At 37.4% G+C, this 17,272-nt stretch overlaps 1 protein-coding gene across 4 annotated transcripts in view; it reads left to right on the plus strand.

The window, feature by feature from the left end:
• The window catches only part of ATRNL1 (attractin like 1), an 853,221-nt gene that overhangs the window by 34,014 nt on the left and 801,935 nt on the right, over window positions 1-17,272 (plus strand). For all 4 annotated transcript variants that reach the window (XM_019035499.4, XM_055353888.2, XM_055353889.2 and 1 more), the window contains exons 4-5: window positions 681-809; window positions 2,411-2,619. In XM_019035499.4, the coding sequence (XP_018891044.1) occupies window positions 681-809; window positions 2,411-2,619 (338 nt within the window). The remainder of the gene's footprint in view (window positions 1-680; window positions 810-2,410; window positions 2,620-17,272) is intronic.

Genomic DNA, 17,272 nt, shown 5'->3' on the forward strand with positions numbered 1-17,272 from the left:
AAACTATTTTGTACATTTATATCTCCCCCACCCCAAGTTTTTGTTTGTGTGCTTATGGGCTTATGTGAGCAATATTCTGTTTTCAAATAGTTATATATTAATGCAATTTGCATAGATATGCAAAATTAGAAAAACATTAAAGTCTATATAGTTTTAAATTTTTTGAAGTAAATATTTTAAATCACCTAGATAAATGTATTGGAAATGTACAGCTATAACTAGAATGTAATTGTAATTGCTTAACTGATATAGAGTGTCTTCCAGCTTCATCGGATTTTTAAACCAATCAGAATAAGTAAAGGTGTACAGGGTTTTATTAGAGTAGCAAGGTGACTTTAAGTGAAGTTTTATATGAATTAAGTGGAAGACTACCCTGTACTATTATGACAGGATAGATAGCAGGACAAAAAGGAGAAATGAGACATTGCCTTACAAATAGTGATAAGAAAAAAAATGGGGTACAGTGGCATGAGAGTAGATTTTAGTGTATTGGCAGCAGTAGTAGAACTAATTTAGTGAGAAATGGATAGGGACTCCTTTTAGATTTATTCTCCTTTTAGTTGCCCATTCTGATGTACAAGTATTACTGATCCTGGTAAGAATATTTCTGAGTAAATTTTATGTGCTTAACAGTCTTATGTATGTCTATACATACAATATTCAGTTTTGTTCTCTTTTAGTGGTTTGATAGTCCCTGAAATAAGGGGCAATGAAACTGTGCCTGAAGTTGTTACTACATCTGGCTATGCACTGTTACATTTTTTTAGTGATGCTGCATATAATCTAACTGGTTTCAACATTTTCTATTCGTAAGTATTTTTTAAAAATTCCTTCTTTTAATGATTCTTGTAATTTAATGTAAAAAAGTTTTTTTTGTTTATTTTTATTAATGTCTTATATACCAGAAGCAGGCTACTGTGTTAAATTTCAAATTAGTAGGCAGGATCCCTTCTTAAGTGACATAAAATCTTAATAATATGCCACAAAATGTCATCTAAACCTATAAGTTTGGTTGAAAATTAATTATGAAATTGACAATTGTTTTTTGGCAAGTGATTAAGTAAACAAGTACTAGTGTAGCTTTACTGGTAGCAACAGATGTGGTGAGACTGCAGGGAGTTGTGAACTGCCTTTCAGTGCTCTAAGGTATATCACTTGTAATTTGAAGAGGATTATGGGAGCTAAGTTTTTGTAGTCTCTATTGCAGAGACTGTACTGAATGCTATGCATACATTTTGTTATTTAATTACCTTCAATTCTGTCAAGTGAGTATATTTCCCATTGACACATGAGGAAATTGTGGCTTAAGAGTTAAGTGGCTATACCACTATCTCCTCTAAAATAAGAAAAGTAATATTCATTGAGAATCTATTATATGCCTGATACTTTATATACATTTTTATATCTAGAATACTGAGGGTGAAGTAATGAGAGATGCTTTCACAGGAATGGCTAGAGAGGAAGTCTATGTATTATTTTTTTCTTTTCTTCAGAGTGTAGAAATTGGTAACCAGAGAATTTTTCACCAGAAATATTATAAATATCCTTGAATCAGCAATTTATTATGGAATTTATTTATCCTACAACGTATCCAAGTATGTATGCAAGGGAGAACAAATATATAGTAGAATATAATCACATGGTGGCTCACGCCTGTAATCCCAGCACTTTGGGAGGCCGAGGCGGGTAGATCACGAGGTCAGGAGATCAAGACCGTCTTGGCTAACAGGGTGAAACCCCGTCTCTACTAAAAATACAAAAAAATTAGCCAGGCATGGTGGTGGGCGCCTGTAGTCCCAGCTACTCAGGAGGCTGAGGCAGGAGAATGGCGTGAACCTGGGATGCGGAGCTTTCAGTGAGCCGAGATCGCACCACTGCATTCCAGCCTGGGCGACAGAGCGAGACTGTGTCTCAAAAAAAAAAAAAAAGAGTCTTAAAGCTAAATATGATAAACATCCCTTTTCTTCCATAAGAGTGTATGGGTGATAGCATGCTCTTTTATATTATACAACCAAGTTATATCTTGACTTCTCATATAGTTTTGAATTTTCATGAATTTAATTTTTTTCTGTAAAATATACAGTCAAAACATTGAGTACTTAAGTCTTTACAAAACATTTTGCCTGGAACCGTACAGATCCTGCAGATGTTGAGCATGTAGTCGTTAGACATTTGGAGTCTTGGTATCAAAGTAAATCTGTTGAATAAACTAAGACCAACTGCAAATAAATACTAACAATTTCATAAGAGTAAGAGGGTACAGAGTAAAGAATTAAAACTACATTGTGAAATTCTGTTACATTTATAAGCACATAGGACACAGTATAAAAATTATAAGGTTTATGATGTATCAACCAAAATTCTTTTTCAATTACCTTGAATTTGAATATATATGAATTATATTTTACAGAATCAATTCTTGTCCTAACAATTGCTCTGGTCATGGGAAGTGTACAACTAGTGTCTCTGTTCCAAGTCAAGTATATTGTGAATGTGATAAATACTGGAAGGGTGAAGCTTGTGATATTCCTTACTGTAAAGCCAATTGCGGCAGTCCAGATCACGGTTACTGTGACCTGACTGGAGAAAAATTGTGTGTCTGCAATGATAGTTGGCAAGGTAAGCACGTGTGGTGTGATGGCTTTTGAAACATTGATTCATATATGTAATAGATTAATACAAATTCCACACATTTGTTTTGTTATAGTTTGCATACCCAAGCCTCATATATTTACTTTTATTTTTAGAATGTTCAGATTAATAATCAACTTCTTAATAATTTTTTTGTCACAAATAGAATTAATTGGCAAAGATTTTGTCTCCATACTACTTTGAAGATCAAATGAAGTTATATATGAAACTGAATTGTTAGGTGTGTGATCATTATGGTCTTCTGTAATTTGTTGTTGAATCTCCCCAAATTTGGTGACTTCACTGAATTTAATGTGGTGCATTCAAATTTGATTTATAAGGGTAATATAAATAGTATACTACAAAAATAAATGTTCAAAGGGACTGCAGTATATGAAACTTATTTCTTACAAAAGGCTGACATCTTGTGGCTATTTTAAAAAGAACTAGACTATTTTTAAAAGTATTTTAGCTGCCTGTTGCAGAAGTCAGATACCTAGGAAAGAATTTCTAAGTAGTTTTCATAAATATCTATCATCAAAGATTAAGTTTAGACTACAGTGAAGAATGTTGGATTATTTATCTGTATATAAAATAATAAATATTGTCATTATGAAATTAAGAGATATGCTTATACATACACCTACCCACCTAGAGCTTACTTTTTGCTAGTTACATTTACCTATGAAGAGCTTCCTTTGTGCCAACATATTAATCCTGTTGAAATAGGGAAATTTGACTCAATAATTACATAACCTGAAGTACTTGATTATGTGTTATTATAATACAGTGTAATAAATAGTAGCAATAGTTCCCAAGTTAAAAACCAAAGAGAACATACTCTTCATGAAGTTGTATTCGTTATTCCTGAGATGACCTTTTCAAAAAAGTGTTGTTGGGTATGTTGAGTACTTACTTAGAGGAATTATTTTAGGCTTTGTGTAAATTATGGCTGTCTTAAGCTCATGTTAGCTCATTAAAAAATATTAGGTATGTCAACTGCACAAAAGATCTATGATTTCTTATTAAATCGAATTTGGTTACCAATTGCAATTATGACAGATACAAATTTCTAAATGTTCTGTAATTATAGGGACATGTATTTTAAGTGACTCTTCTAATCATTTATGACTTTTCTTCCCCCCAAAAGTGCCTTGAGATGTAATTTTATTTTCATTTCTGTTGTGAAACTAAAATAACTGTCTTTTCTATAGAGACAGTGGTGTATCCATATTATATTTAATTTAAGGCCTGAGAAATAGAAATATAGCTCATATACACAGTATTTTTCAAACTGGTCTTCAATTGCTATTAGTCTCCACCTCATTTCAGCAGTCTTAAAAGCAAATGAGGAATACATTTGTATAACATTCTCTGTGAACAACTCTGCCCCTTTTCTGTTTTTTACTTACTTTCATTAGTCCTTCTTTGAAATGCTTTATTTTGTGTAAGTCTTGTAATTTAGAACTGATTCAAAGTATTAAGAATTTTTTTCTGGCCTTTGTTTTTTGGCCTTTTCATTTCCTATTATTCTCATCAGTAATGTCCCAAATCAGAAGAATTCCTGAATCTAATATGTCTATAAGCAAATGGAAATGGGGAAGCAAATACTGGGTATATTCACTTTTAAAGCAAAGTTATAATATCAGTAGTCTAAGAACTACTTGTCTGTGTGTGTGTATGTGTGTGTGTATGCATATATACACATATATTTATAACTACATATATATTTTATGTGGAGAATAGTGTGAAAGTGCTTTGTAAATTATAAAATGCAGAAATAAGACAATTTTATACCATTTTCTTAATAATTAAGGAAATGGTTTCTGAATTGGTATGTTTGAAGGAGGGCTTGTAAATGAGATAATATGGTGTTTTCAAGACAAATTATGTGCAGACTGGTTACTTTGTGCCTCAAACCTGATCCTGATTCTGTATTTAAGGAAGCATAGCTCCAAAGTAGGTAGGATTGTGAGCAAACTCATTTAGGGGAAAATGATGTTTTTATTTCAGATATATATAGAATGGGAAGGAATCGGTGAGGTAAGAAGAGGAGATAGATTTGCTTCTAGGACAAATGGGGAATGATCAAAGAATGAGAGACATGTGAAAATGCGGACTGCCAAGGCAATCTTTATGAGGTTCAAAATCTGGTAGTTTTATACAAGGTGTTATTTGGAACTGGATTATTTACGTTAGAGTAACAGATTGTTGTTACCTCCATTATATTTTATCCTTTGTTGTTGCTTGACTTTACTTATTCTGTTTGGCTCTATGCCTAATGTATATTTTTTAAAAATGAGTGTTACCCTCTAGAAACTTGGGTTTTATTAAGATAACACAGAGGAAAAACCTAGCTTTATATTAAGTCCTTTTTTTATTTTTACTTTATTTTTTTATTTTACTTTAAGTTCTAGGGCACATGTGCACAACGTGCAGGTTTGTTACATATGTATACATGTGCCATGTTGGGGTGCTGCACCCATTAACACGTCACTTACATTAGGTGTATCTCCTAATTCTATCCCTCCCCCCTCCCCACACCCCACAACAGGCCCCAGTGTGTGATGTTGCCCTTCCTGTGTCCAAGTGTTCTCATTGTTCAATTCCCCCCTATAAGTGAGAACATGCGGTGTTTGGTTTTTTGTCCTTGCAATAGTTTGCTGAGAATGATGGTTTCCAGCTTCATCCATGTCCCTACAAAGGACATGAACTCATCATTTTTTATGGCTGTATAGTATTCCATGGTGTATTTGTGCCACATTTTCTTAATCCAGTCTATCATTGATGTACATTTGGGTTGGTTCCAAGTCTTTGCTGTTGTGAATAGTGCCGCAATAAACATATGTGTGCATGTGTCTTTATAGCAGCATGATTTATAATCCTTTTGGTATATACCCAGTAATGGGATGGCTGGGTCAAATGGTATTTCTAGTTCTAGATCCTTGAGGAATCCCACACTGTCTTCCACAATGGTTGAACTAGTTTACAGTCCCACCAACAGTGTAAAAGTGTTCCTATTTCTCCACATTCTCTCCAGCACCCGTTGTTTCCTGACTTTTTAATGGTCGCCATTCTAACTGGTGTGAGATTGTATCTCATTGTGGTTTTGATTTGCATTTCTCTGATGGCCAGTGATGATGAGCATTTTTTCATGTGTCTGTTGACTGCCTAAATGTCTTCTTTTGAGAAGTGTCTGTTCATATCCCTCACCCACTTTTTGATGGGGTTGTTTGATTTTTTCCTGTAAATTTGTTTGAGTTCATTGTAGATTCTGGATATTAGCCCTTTGTCAGATGAGTAGATTGCAAAAATTTTCTCCCATTCTGTAGGTTGCGTTTTCACTCTGATGGTAGTTTCTTTTGCTGTGCAGAAGTTCTTTAGTTTAATTAGATCCCATTTGCCAATTTTGGCTTTTGTTGCCATTGCTTTTGGTGTTTTAGTCATGAAGTCCTTGCCCATGCCTATGTCCTGAATGGTAATGCCTAGGTTTTCTTCTAGGGTTTTTATGGTTTTTGGTCCAACATTTAAGTCTTTAATTCATCTTGAATTAATTTTTGTATAAGGTGTAAGGAAGAGATCCAGTTTCAGCCTTCTACATATAGCTAGCCAGTTTTCCCAGCACCATTTATTAAATAGGGAATCCTTTCCCCATTTCTTGTTTTTGTCAGGTTTGTCAAAGATCAGATGGTTGTAGATGTGTGGTATTATTTCTGAGGGCTCTGTTCTGTTCCATTGGTCTGTATCTCTGTTTTGATACCAGTACCATGCTGTTTTGGTTACTATAGCCTTGTAGTATAGTTTGAAGTCGGGTAGCAAATGGAAAACAAAAAAGCCTGAGGTTGCAATCCTAGTCTCTGATAAAACAGACTTTAAATCAACAAAGATCAAAAGAGACAAAGAAGGCCATTACTTAATGGTAAAGGGATCAATTGAACAAGAAGAGCTGACTCTCCTAAATATATATGCACCCAATACAGGAGCACCCAGACTCATAAAGCAAGTCCTTAGAGGCCCACAAAGAGACTTAGACTCCCACACAATAATAATGGGAGACTTTTAACACCCCACTGTCAATATTAGACAGATCAACGAGACAGAAGGTTAACAGCGATATCCAGGAATTGAACTCAGCTCTGCACCAAATGGACCTAATAGACATCTGCAGAACTCTCCACCCCAAATCGACAGAAGATACATTCTTCTCAGCACCACATCGCACTTATTCCAAAATTGACCACGTAGTTGGAAGTAAAGCACTCCTCAGCAAATGTGAAAGAACAGAAGTTATGACAAGCTGTCTCTCAGACCACAGTGCAATCAAACTAGAACTCAGGATTAAGAAACTCACTCAAAACTGCTCAACTACATGGAAACTAAACAACTTGCTCCTGAATGACTACTGGGTACATAATGAAATGAAGGCAGAAATAAAGATGTTCTTTGAAACCAATGAGAACAAAGACACAGAATCTCTGGGACACATTTAAAGCATTGTGTAGAGGGAAATTTATAGCACTAAATGCCCACAACAGAAAGCAGGAAAGATCTAAAATTGACACCCTAACATCACAATTAAAAGAACTAGAGAAGCAAGAGCAAACACATTCAAAAGCTAGCAGAAGGCAAGAAATAACTAAGATCAGAGCAGAACTGAAGGAGATAGAGACACAAAACCCTTCAAAAAATCAATGAATCCAGGAGCTGGTTTTTTGAAAAGATCAACAAAATTCATAGACCATTAGCAAGACTAATAAAGAAGAAAAGAGAGAAGAATCAAATAGATGCAATAAAAAATGATAAAGGGGATGTCACCACAGATCCCACAGAGATACAAACAACCATCAGAGAATACTATAAACATCTCTATGCAAATGAACTAGAAAATCTAGAAGAAATGGATAATTTCTCGACACATACACCCTCCCAAGACTAACCAGGAAGAAGTTGAATCTCTGAATAGACCAATAACAGGCTCTGAAATTGTGGCAATAATTAATAGCTTACCAACCAAAAAATGTCCAGGACCAGATGGATTCACAGCCGAATTATACCAGAGGTACAAGGAGGAGCTGGTACCATTCCTTCTGAAACTATTTCAATCAACAGAAAAAGAGGGAATCCTCCCTAACTGATTTTATGAGGCCAGCATCATCCTGATACCAAAGCCTGGCAGAGACACAACAAAAAAAGAGAATTTTAGACGAATATCTCTGATGAATATGGATGCAAAAATCCTCAATAAAATCCTGGCAAACCGAATCCAGCAACACATCAAAAAGCTTATCCACCATGATCAGGTGGGCTTCATCCCTGGGATGCAAGGCTGGTTCAATATATGCAAATCAATAAACGTAATCCAGCATATAAACAGAACCAAAGACAAAAACCACATGATTATCTCAATAGATGCAGAAAAGGCCTTTGACAAAATTCAACAGCCCTTCATGCTAAAAACTCTCAATAAATTCGGTAGTGATGGGATGTATCTCAAAATCATAAGAGGTATGTATGACAAACTCACAGTCAATATCATACCGAATGGGCAAAGACTGGAAGCATTCCCTTTGAAAATGGGCACAAGACATGGATGCCCTCTCTCACCACTCCTATTCAGCATAGTGTTGGAAGTTCTGGCCAGGGCAATCAGGCAGGAGAAAGAAATAGAGGGTATTCAATTAGGAAAAGAGGAAGTCAGATTGTCCCTGTTTGCAGATGACATGATTGTATATTTAGAAAACCCCATCATCTCAGCCCAAAATCTCCTTAAGCTGATAAGCAACTTCAGCAAAGTCTCAGGATACAAAATCATGTGCAAAAATCACAAGCATTCTTATACACCAATAACATTCAGAGAGCCAAATCATGAGTGAACTCCCATTCACAATTGCTTCAAAGGGAATAAAATACCTAGGAATCCAACTTACAAGGGACGTGAAGGACCTCTTCAAGGAGAACTACAAACCACTGCTCAACGAAATAAAAGAGGACACAAACAAAGGGAAGAACATTCCATGCTCATGGATAGGAAGAATCAACATTGTGAAAATGGCCATACTGCCCAAGGTAATTTATAGATCAGTGCCATCCCCATCAAGCTACCAATGAGTTTCTTCACAGAATTGGAAAAAACTAGTTTAAAGTTCATATGGAACCAAAAAGAGCCCGCATTGCCAAGTCAATCCTAAGCCAAAAGAACAAAGCTGGAGGCATCACGCTACCTGACTTCAAAGTATGTTAAGTCTTGAGTTCCTTCCTAACATTTCTCTTTTGCTTAACCTACCTGGTCTTGTGTGTCATTTTTTTTCTTTGGTTTTTCTTTTTCTTGGAGATAGGATCTCACTCTGTGGCTCAGGCTAGAGTGCAGTGGCATGATCACAGCTCTTTGCAGCGTTGACCTTCCATGCTGAAATGATCCTCCCACCTCAGCCTCCTGAGTAGCTGGCACCACAGGTTGCACACCACCATTCCCAGCTAATTAAATTGTTTTTTTTTTTTAGAGATGAGATCTTTCTGTGTTGCTCAGGCTGGTCTCAAACTCCTGGGCTCCAGTGATCCTCCCACCTTGGCCTTTAGAGTAGCTGTGACTACTTGAGGGCACACAAGTTTGTTGTATAATATTTAATTTTGTCATAAAGTATAGTTGTCAAAGATAATCATATATACATATTAAATATATGACTAAAAGTATAGGGACCTGTGTAGACTCATCTGCTTCTATGACAGTAAAATAAAAAAAATAGACTTCATAGTTTGAGGTTCACAGGAAAATTGAGCAGAAGGTACAGAGAATTCCCATTTACCTCCTGCCCCAATGCATACACAGCTTCTCTCATTATCAATATCTCACCAGAATGTATATTCATTACAGTTCATGAGCTCACACTGACAAATCATTATCAACCAAAGTCATAGTTTACATTAGGGTTCACTGTCAGTGTTGGACATTCTGTGGGTTTGGACAAATGTATCATTACTTGTATCCACCATTATAGTATCAATAGAATAGTTTTTTTAACCTAAAAATCCCCTATGCTCTGCCTATTCATTCTTTCCTCCCCCTACCCCTGCCAACCACTGATCTTTTTGCTGTCTCCACTATTTTGCCTTTTCCCAAATATCATATAGTTGTAATCATACAGTATGTAGCTTTTTATGATTGGCCTTTTTGACTTGACAAGATATGTTTAAGTTTCCTCCATGTCTTTTTATGGCTTGATAGCTAATTCCTTTTCAGCACTGAATAATATTCCATTGTATGGATGTACCACAGTTTATCTATTCACCTACTGAAGGACATCTTGGTTGCTTCTGTAAAATTTGTTTAAATTTTAGTAAGTCACCTGAGGGAAAAAGGCAACTTTGAAAAGCACTGATCTCTTAAAATGGCTTCCAAACATTGGGATAGAAGAGCAATTTTTATAACACATGAAAAGCAAGATATAAGAAATTGAATTCATGTTCATGTGTAAAGAACACAATAGAACAGTAATTTAAAGAGTAGATTCCAAAGTATGATGTTCCTCCCACCAGCTCCCTTCCGAGTAGCTGCATGTTTCTCTGTTTTATATAACTTTTAAAAAATCTGAGGAGGCTGAGGCAGGAGAATCACTTGAACCCAGGAGGTGGAGGTTGTGAGCCAAGATCGCGCCATTGCACTCCAGCCTGGGCAACAAGAATGAAAATCCGTCTCAAAAAAAAATCTGAATGATGGGAGGTCTTTGGTTGAAAGCAACAGAAACAATCTGGCTTACTTGAGCAGAAAAGTCAGTTATTGGAAAGTATGCAGAGACAGAGACTGCTGTCTCCCAGCATTCATTATAGAATTCTCATTGTAATAGAATTCTCATTTAGCTCAGCACATGGCCTTCCATCTACATACCAAATTTCTCATGCTGCCTTGCAGCTAGTATGGCTATGTTACTGTATTAGTCTGTTTTATGCTGTTGATAAAGACATACCCAAGACTGGGCAATTTACAAAAGAAAGAGATTTAATGGACTTACAATTCCACATGGCTGGGGGGGCCTCACAATCATGGCACAAGGTGGAAGGCATGTCTCACATGGCAGCAGACAAGATAAGAGAGCTTGTACAGGGAAGCTCCCCCTTTTTAAAACCATCAGATCTTGTGAGTCTTATTTGCTATCATGAGAATAGCATGGGAAAGACCTGCCCCCATGATTCAGTTACCTCCTACTGGGTCCCGCCCACAACACATGGGAATTCAAGATGAGATGTGGGTGGGGACACAGCCAAACCATATCATTCCGCCACTGGCCCCTCCCAAATCTCGTGTCCTCACATTTCAAAACCAATGATGCCTTCCCAACAGTCCCCCGAAGTCGTAACTCAATTCAGCATTAACTCTAAAGTCCTAAGTCTCATCTGAGACAAGGCAAGTCCCTTCTGCCTGTGAGCCTGTAAAATCAAAAGCAAGTTAGTTACTTCCTAGATAACAATCAGGGTACAGCCATTGGGTAAATACAGCCATTCCAAATGGGAGAAATTGGCAAAGCAAAGGGGCTACAGGCCTCATGCAAGTCTGAAATCCAGCAGTGCAGTCAAACCTTAAAGCTCCAAAATGATCTCCTTTGACTCCAGGTCTCACATCCGGGTCACGCTGATGCAAGAGGTGGGCTCCCATGGTCTTGGGCAGCTCTGCTTCTGTGGCTTTGCAGGGTTTAGTCCCACCTCTCACTTGCTTTCAGGGGCTGGCACTGAGTGTCTGTGGCTTTTCCAGGCACATGGTGCAAGCTGTTGGTGGATCTACCATTCTGGGGTCTTGAGGACACTGGCCCTCTTCTCACAGCTCCACTAGGTGGTGCCCCAGTAGGGACTCTGTGTGGGGGTCCAACCCTACGTTTCCCTTCTGCAGTGCCCTAGCAGAGGTTCTCCATGTGGGCTCTGCCCCTGCAGCAGACTTCTGCCTGGGCATCCAGGCATTTTCATACATCCTCCGAAATCTAGGTGAAGGTTCCCAAACCTCAATTTTTGGCTTGCATGTACTTGAAGGCTCAACACCACATGGAAGCTGCCAAGGCCTGGGGCTTCCACCCTCTGAAGCAACATCCAGAACTCTACCTTGGCCCTTTTTAGCCATGGCTGGAATACAGGGTACCAAGTCCCTAGGATGTACAGAGCAGGGGGGCCCTGGGCCTGAGCCATGAAGCCATCTTTTCCTCATAGGCCTCTGGGCCTGTGATGGGAGGGGCTGCTGTGAAGACCACTGACATGCCCTGGAGACATTTTCCCCATTGTCTTGGTGATTAACATTCAGCTCCTCATTACTTACGCAAATTTATGCAGCCAGCTTTCTCCTTATAAAATGGGATTTTCTTTTCTATGGCATTGTCAGGCTGCACATTTTCCAAACTTTTATGCTGTATGTCCCTTTTAAAACTGAATGCCTTTAACAGAATCCAAGTCACATCTTGAATGCTTTGCTGCTTAGAAATTTCTTCCACCAGATACCCTAAATCATCTTTCTCAAGTTCAAAGCTCCACAAATCTCTAGGGCAGGGGCAAAATGCCACCAATCTCTTTGCTAAAACAAAACAAGAGTCACCTTTGTTCCATTTCCCAACAAGTTCCTCCTCATCTCCATCTGAGACCACCTCAGCCTGGATTTCATTGTCCATATGATTATCAGCATTTTTGTCAAAGTCATTCGACAAGTCTCTAGGGAGTCCACACTTTCCCACATTTTTCTATCTTCTTCTGAGCCTTTCAAAGCGTTTCAACTTCTGCCTGTTACCCAGTTCCAAAGTCACTTCTACATTTTCGGGTATCTTTTCAGCCGCGCTCCACTCTACTGGTACCAATTTACTGTATTAGTCTGTTTTCACACTGCTGATAAAGACATACCTGAGACCAGGCAATTTACAAAACAAAGAGATTTAATGGACTTACAGTTCCACATGGTTGCGGAGGCCTCACAATCATGGTGGAAGGTGGAAGGCATGTCTCACATGGCGGCAGACAACAGAAAAAAGATTGTGCAGGGAAACTCCCCTTTTTACAACCATCAGATCTTGTGAGACTTACTTGCTATCACGAGAAGAGCACAGGAAAGACCTACCCCCATGTTTCAGTTACCTCCTACTGGGTCCCTTCCATAACGTGGGAATTCAAGATGAGATTTGGGTGAGGACACAACCAAACCATATCAGTTACTAAGTTTAGATTGATAGGATGTGAGTAGAAAATCTGTATGCAAATATTAGATCATTCAGATGTTTTCCTATGGCTGATAAATGGCAACAACTATAATAAGTAGCACTGGCCCATTCATCTCTAGAATGTTCATTAGAGAGAAATAAGCTTTTCCCTTATTTTAGCAACTTATTTTGCTTCACTCAACCTGTTCTCTGAATAATACAAAAGGATATTGAGTAGCTCACAAGAGAAATGAGAAGACTGGATAAACTGTTGTTGAAAAGAGGCCAGATACAAATAAAGGCTAGCTTACAGCAAAGATGAAGCCAATGGAAAGTTTGCGTAGGATATTCCTGTCATTGCCACAGGATCCTGGGTTACTACCACTGGCACCCTTTCAGTAGGTACTGCATGCTACAGGAATGGAGAGAAAGAATTGTAAATTGTCTTTACATCTTTGCATCACTTATTAAGACTGAGTCCTGCTTAATAGTATCTGCTTGGCTAAACCTAGGTCTTGTCCATACCGTGGCTGCCTAGAGATATGAAATAGGGAATTTAACTTTTCTGTTATATGTAGTGAAAGAGGTTCTCTTTCTGAACAAAATCCACACAATAAAGGATTCTCCCAAACACAGGAAAGGGGATTCAAACGATTGAGAGTCCCAAACAAATAAAAAATTCAAATAATATATTTTTAACTATAGATTGTTACCGTAATTAACAAGGAATGGGCTAATTTGTTCTCTCATGTCTGCTCAGAGAAACTTTGTAATGTGGACTAGATGTAGGGGTAGACAGGTTAAGAGACAAACCAGCAAGCTTCAGCATACAATTTTTTCTTAATGTATTACAACAGATTTTTTTTTCCTATTCTACAGAGAACAGTGAAAAACAGGTCACCATCATTTATATGTAAGACAGTTGCTTAACTGTTATCAAATTGTTCCTGTTCCTTTTCTATTCCAGAATGTCCTGCTCAATCCTATTGCTCGATTCTTTTAAATGTCTTCAGGACATTTTTATGTTTTTAGTATTCCTTTTTAATTCAATTCAGCTACAGTTCTCATATAAGGATTGAAGTTGGCTGTTTTAAACTCTTAAATTATTGATTGAAATACAGTATCTGGAAATGTAAATCATGTAATTTAATAGTTTTGTTGCGTAGTGCCTCTAATCTTTATTTAAAGTCACACTTTATTGTAACTTACTCCAGTTTCTCAGATGCTCTTTGTCCTTCACTATCTCAAGACCTTTCTTAATTCCAAAGTTCTTCCTAGAAAACCCTTACCCCATTCATATTCTAAGTCCAGGTCAGATCCCCCTGTAATATGCTGTCATAGGACCCTATCTTTTAAATTTATATCATTTATCCCTGTTTATAATTATGTGCTTGTATGATTCTTTGATTATCTTTCCCAGTGGAATATAAACTCCAAGAAGTTAAGAATGATTATGTTTTGATCATCTTTGGGTTTCCAGAACCTAATATAGTGCATGGCATGTACTACCACTGGCATTTGTTGTTGTTATTGAATGAATGAATTAGAAATGTATTAGTTTACTAGTATAGTGATATGTAGACATTCAATTAGAGATGTTTTATAAGATTATTACTCTAATAAACTATGTTATTTACTTCCTGTATAATTACTTCTGGACATTGAGAGAAGCAATTGAATTTGAACATTTTTAAAAATGTTATTTTATCAAGCATTGGTTCTTGGAATCTTGGTCTTATTTTGTTTTAATCCTTTGGTTTTAGATTTTAACATTTGCCATTGGGTGGCAGTATTGACTACCATAAAACTCACTTAAACTCTGGCATTCAAGTTGTAGAAACTTGGTAGTTTTGTTTGACTTAGAAAAATGTAAAAACTTTCTACTCAAACTCATGAATATTTTATCTGAAGTATTTTATCTGGGTTAGTATTTTATCTGGGTTAGTCATATAACATATAAGGACATATTTAGTTATTTTAGGATAGTATACACATGAGATTATAGGTTGCCTTGAAGAAATTCACAAAGTAGCTTACATTTTCCTTTAGAAATATAATAATAACGAACACGGTCAATCTATTTCTTCTCTTTTAACTTTGAGGAGGGAGAAGTGACAGGTAATGCGTTTAATTCCGTTAAATTCTTCCCACTTAGCAAAAACAGCAGATCTGACTTTTTTGTGAGAGCTAATAAAATTAAATTTTTACTCTTAACCTACTAAGAAAGTTGACTGTTTGAAAATAAAAGCAGCATTAAAATGTATATATGACAGCCCTTTTTCATGAATTCATTTATTTATCTTTTTCATTTATTAATGTAACAGTTTCTTTTTTTGAGCTTCTATTAAGTGCTAGAGACTACTCTAGGTCCTTGGGATACATCATGGAACAAAGAAGACAAAGATCCTTGTGGAACTTACATTCAAGCTAGGAGACACAGACCCTAAATAATAAATATACATTATATAGTATGTTAGAAGGTGATAAGTACAATGGAAAATTAAAGTAGAACAGAGAAAGAGGAATAGAAAGATCTGGGGGTTACATTTAAAATATGATGATATGCTTAGGTTTTATGGAGAAGATGACATGTGAGAAAAGACTTTAAGCAAGCGAGAGAGTTCAACCATATAGATATCTAGGGGAAGAACATTCTAGGCAGAGACCTGTCAGTTCAAAGACCCTAAGGCAAGAGCAAGCCAGGTGTGCATAAGGACCAGTAAAAAGGCCATTGTGGCTGGAATTGAATTACTGATGGAGAGATTAGTCAGATATGAACTCAGAAGTTACACAACAAGGGAGATGGTTGGGGATGTGGAATTACGGGGTTGCTGGAGGGGATGGAGATTCGTGAAGGATAGAGCTATATCAGCTAAATATTCTTAGCTTTGTAGACCATTGTGAGGATTTTGACTCTTACCCTAAGTGAAATGAGGGAGCCATTGAAGGATTTTGAGCAGAAGATTAATATTATATGGCTTAGTTTTATAAAGCTCCTATTGGTTTCCACCTGAGAATAGACTGTAGTAGCAGTATACCAGTTCAGAGGCTACTGCTATAATCTAGGTGAGCGATGATGATGATGGTAGCTTGGACAGGTTGGTAGCTATGGAGGTGGTGACAATGGCTTGAATACTGAATGTGATTTTAATGCAAGATTAATAGGATTTGCTGATGGTCTAGATGTGGGGGGTGAGGGAAAGAAGAGTCAAAGATGACTAAGGTTTTTGGTTTGAGCAAATGGAAAGACAGAGTTGTCATCAACTAATATGAGGAAGATTTTAGGAAGAATATTTGGTTATGGTATGCCAAGTTAGAGATGTCTTTGAGATATTCAAAAGGAGATAGTGAGGAGGCAGTTGGATATATGGGTCTGGAAATTGATGGAGAGAGATCTGTACTGTAGATATAAATTTGGAGGTGTTGGCTTAAATATTAAATTGGAAACCATTGATGAAATTGGATGAGATTACCAGGAAAGTTAGCATAGAGAGAGAGAATAGAACCAAAGACTGAACTGTGGGTCACAACAAAATTCAGAGTATTCTGTGCTAGGCATATAAATTCCTTTCTTAGGTAAGCTTGCCTTATGTTGAACTATTTATAACCACTTATTTTGTTGCCTCTGACTTTATAAGATTTTGTTGCCTCTGACTGCGTAGGACAATGTAAAATGAACAAATCCTGCTCTCAATATAGCTAATTCTACGTTTGTCATTTTCAGCTGATCAGAACCAAGGTCTTAAATCTTTTTTGGGATTTTTTTTTTGTAGTGTGTATTGCCCTGTCCATACTCTTAACATGGTTTATCAATTTTCTTCAAAGCGTAATGTCTTAGCTCAGGCTGCTGTAACAAAATACCACAGATTACGTCGCTTAAACAATAGGCATTTATTTCTCACAGTTCTGGGGACCGGAAGTCCAATATCAGGGTGCTATCATGGTGAGGGCCATCTCCCTGGCCCTCTCACTCTGCCACGTAAAGAAAGAACAAGATGACTGCCTTTTTGTTCTATCCTTATATGACAGAGAGAAGGGGAGGAGGAGAGAGCGAGAGCAAGAGAGAGCCAGAGAGAGAGAGAGGGAGAGAGAACGCAAGTGAGAGTGCGAACTTGTGAGAGCTGGAGAGAGTGAGCAAGCTCTCTGGTCTCTCCTTGTAAGGCACTGATCTCACCATGAGGACCCTACCCTGATAACCTTATCTAACTCTAATTACCTGTCCAGAGCCCCACCTACTAATACTATCACGTTGGGAGTTAGGGTTTCAACATATAAATTTTGAAGGGACACAGGCATTCAGTCAATAATATGAGAATTTTTTTTCTTTTCTTTTTTTTTTTTGAGACAGAGTCTTCCACTGCCGCCTGGGCTGGAGTGCAGTGGGCTATCTCGGCTCACTGCAACCTCCGCCTCCCAGTTTCAAGTGATTCTCCTGCCTCAGCCTCCCAAGTAGCTGGATTACAGGTGCCCACCACCACGCC

This window comes from Gorilla gorilla, chromosome 8 (genome assembly GCF_029281585.2).
Source record: "Gorilla gorilla gorilla isolate KB3781 chromosome 8, NHGRI_mGorGor1-v2.1_pri, whole genome shotgun sequence".
Classification (NCBI taxonomy): Eukaryota; Metazoa; Chordata; class Mammalia; order Primates; family Hominidae; genus Gorilla; species Gorilla gorilla.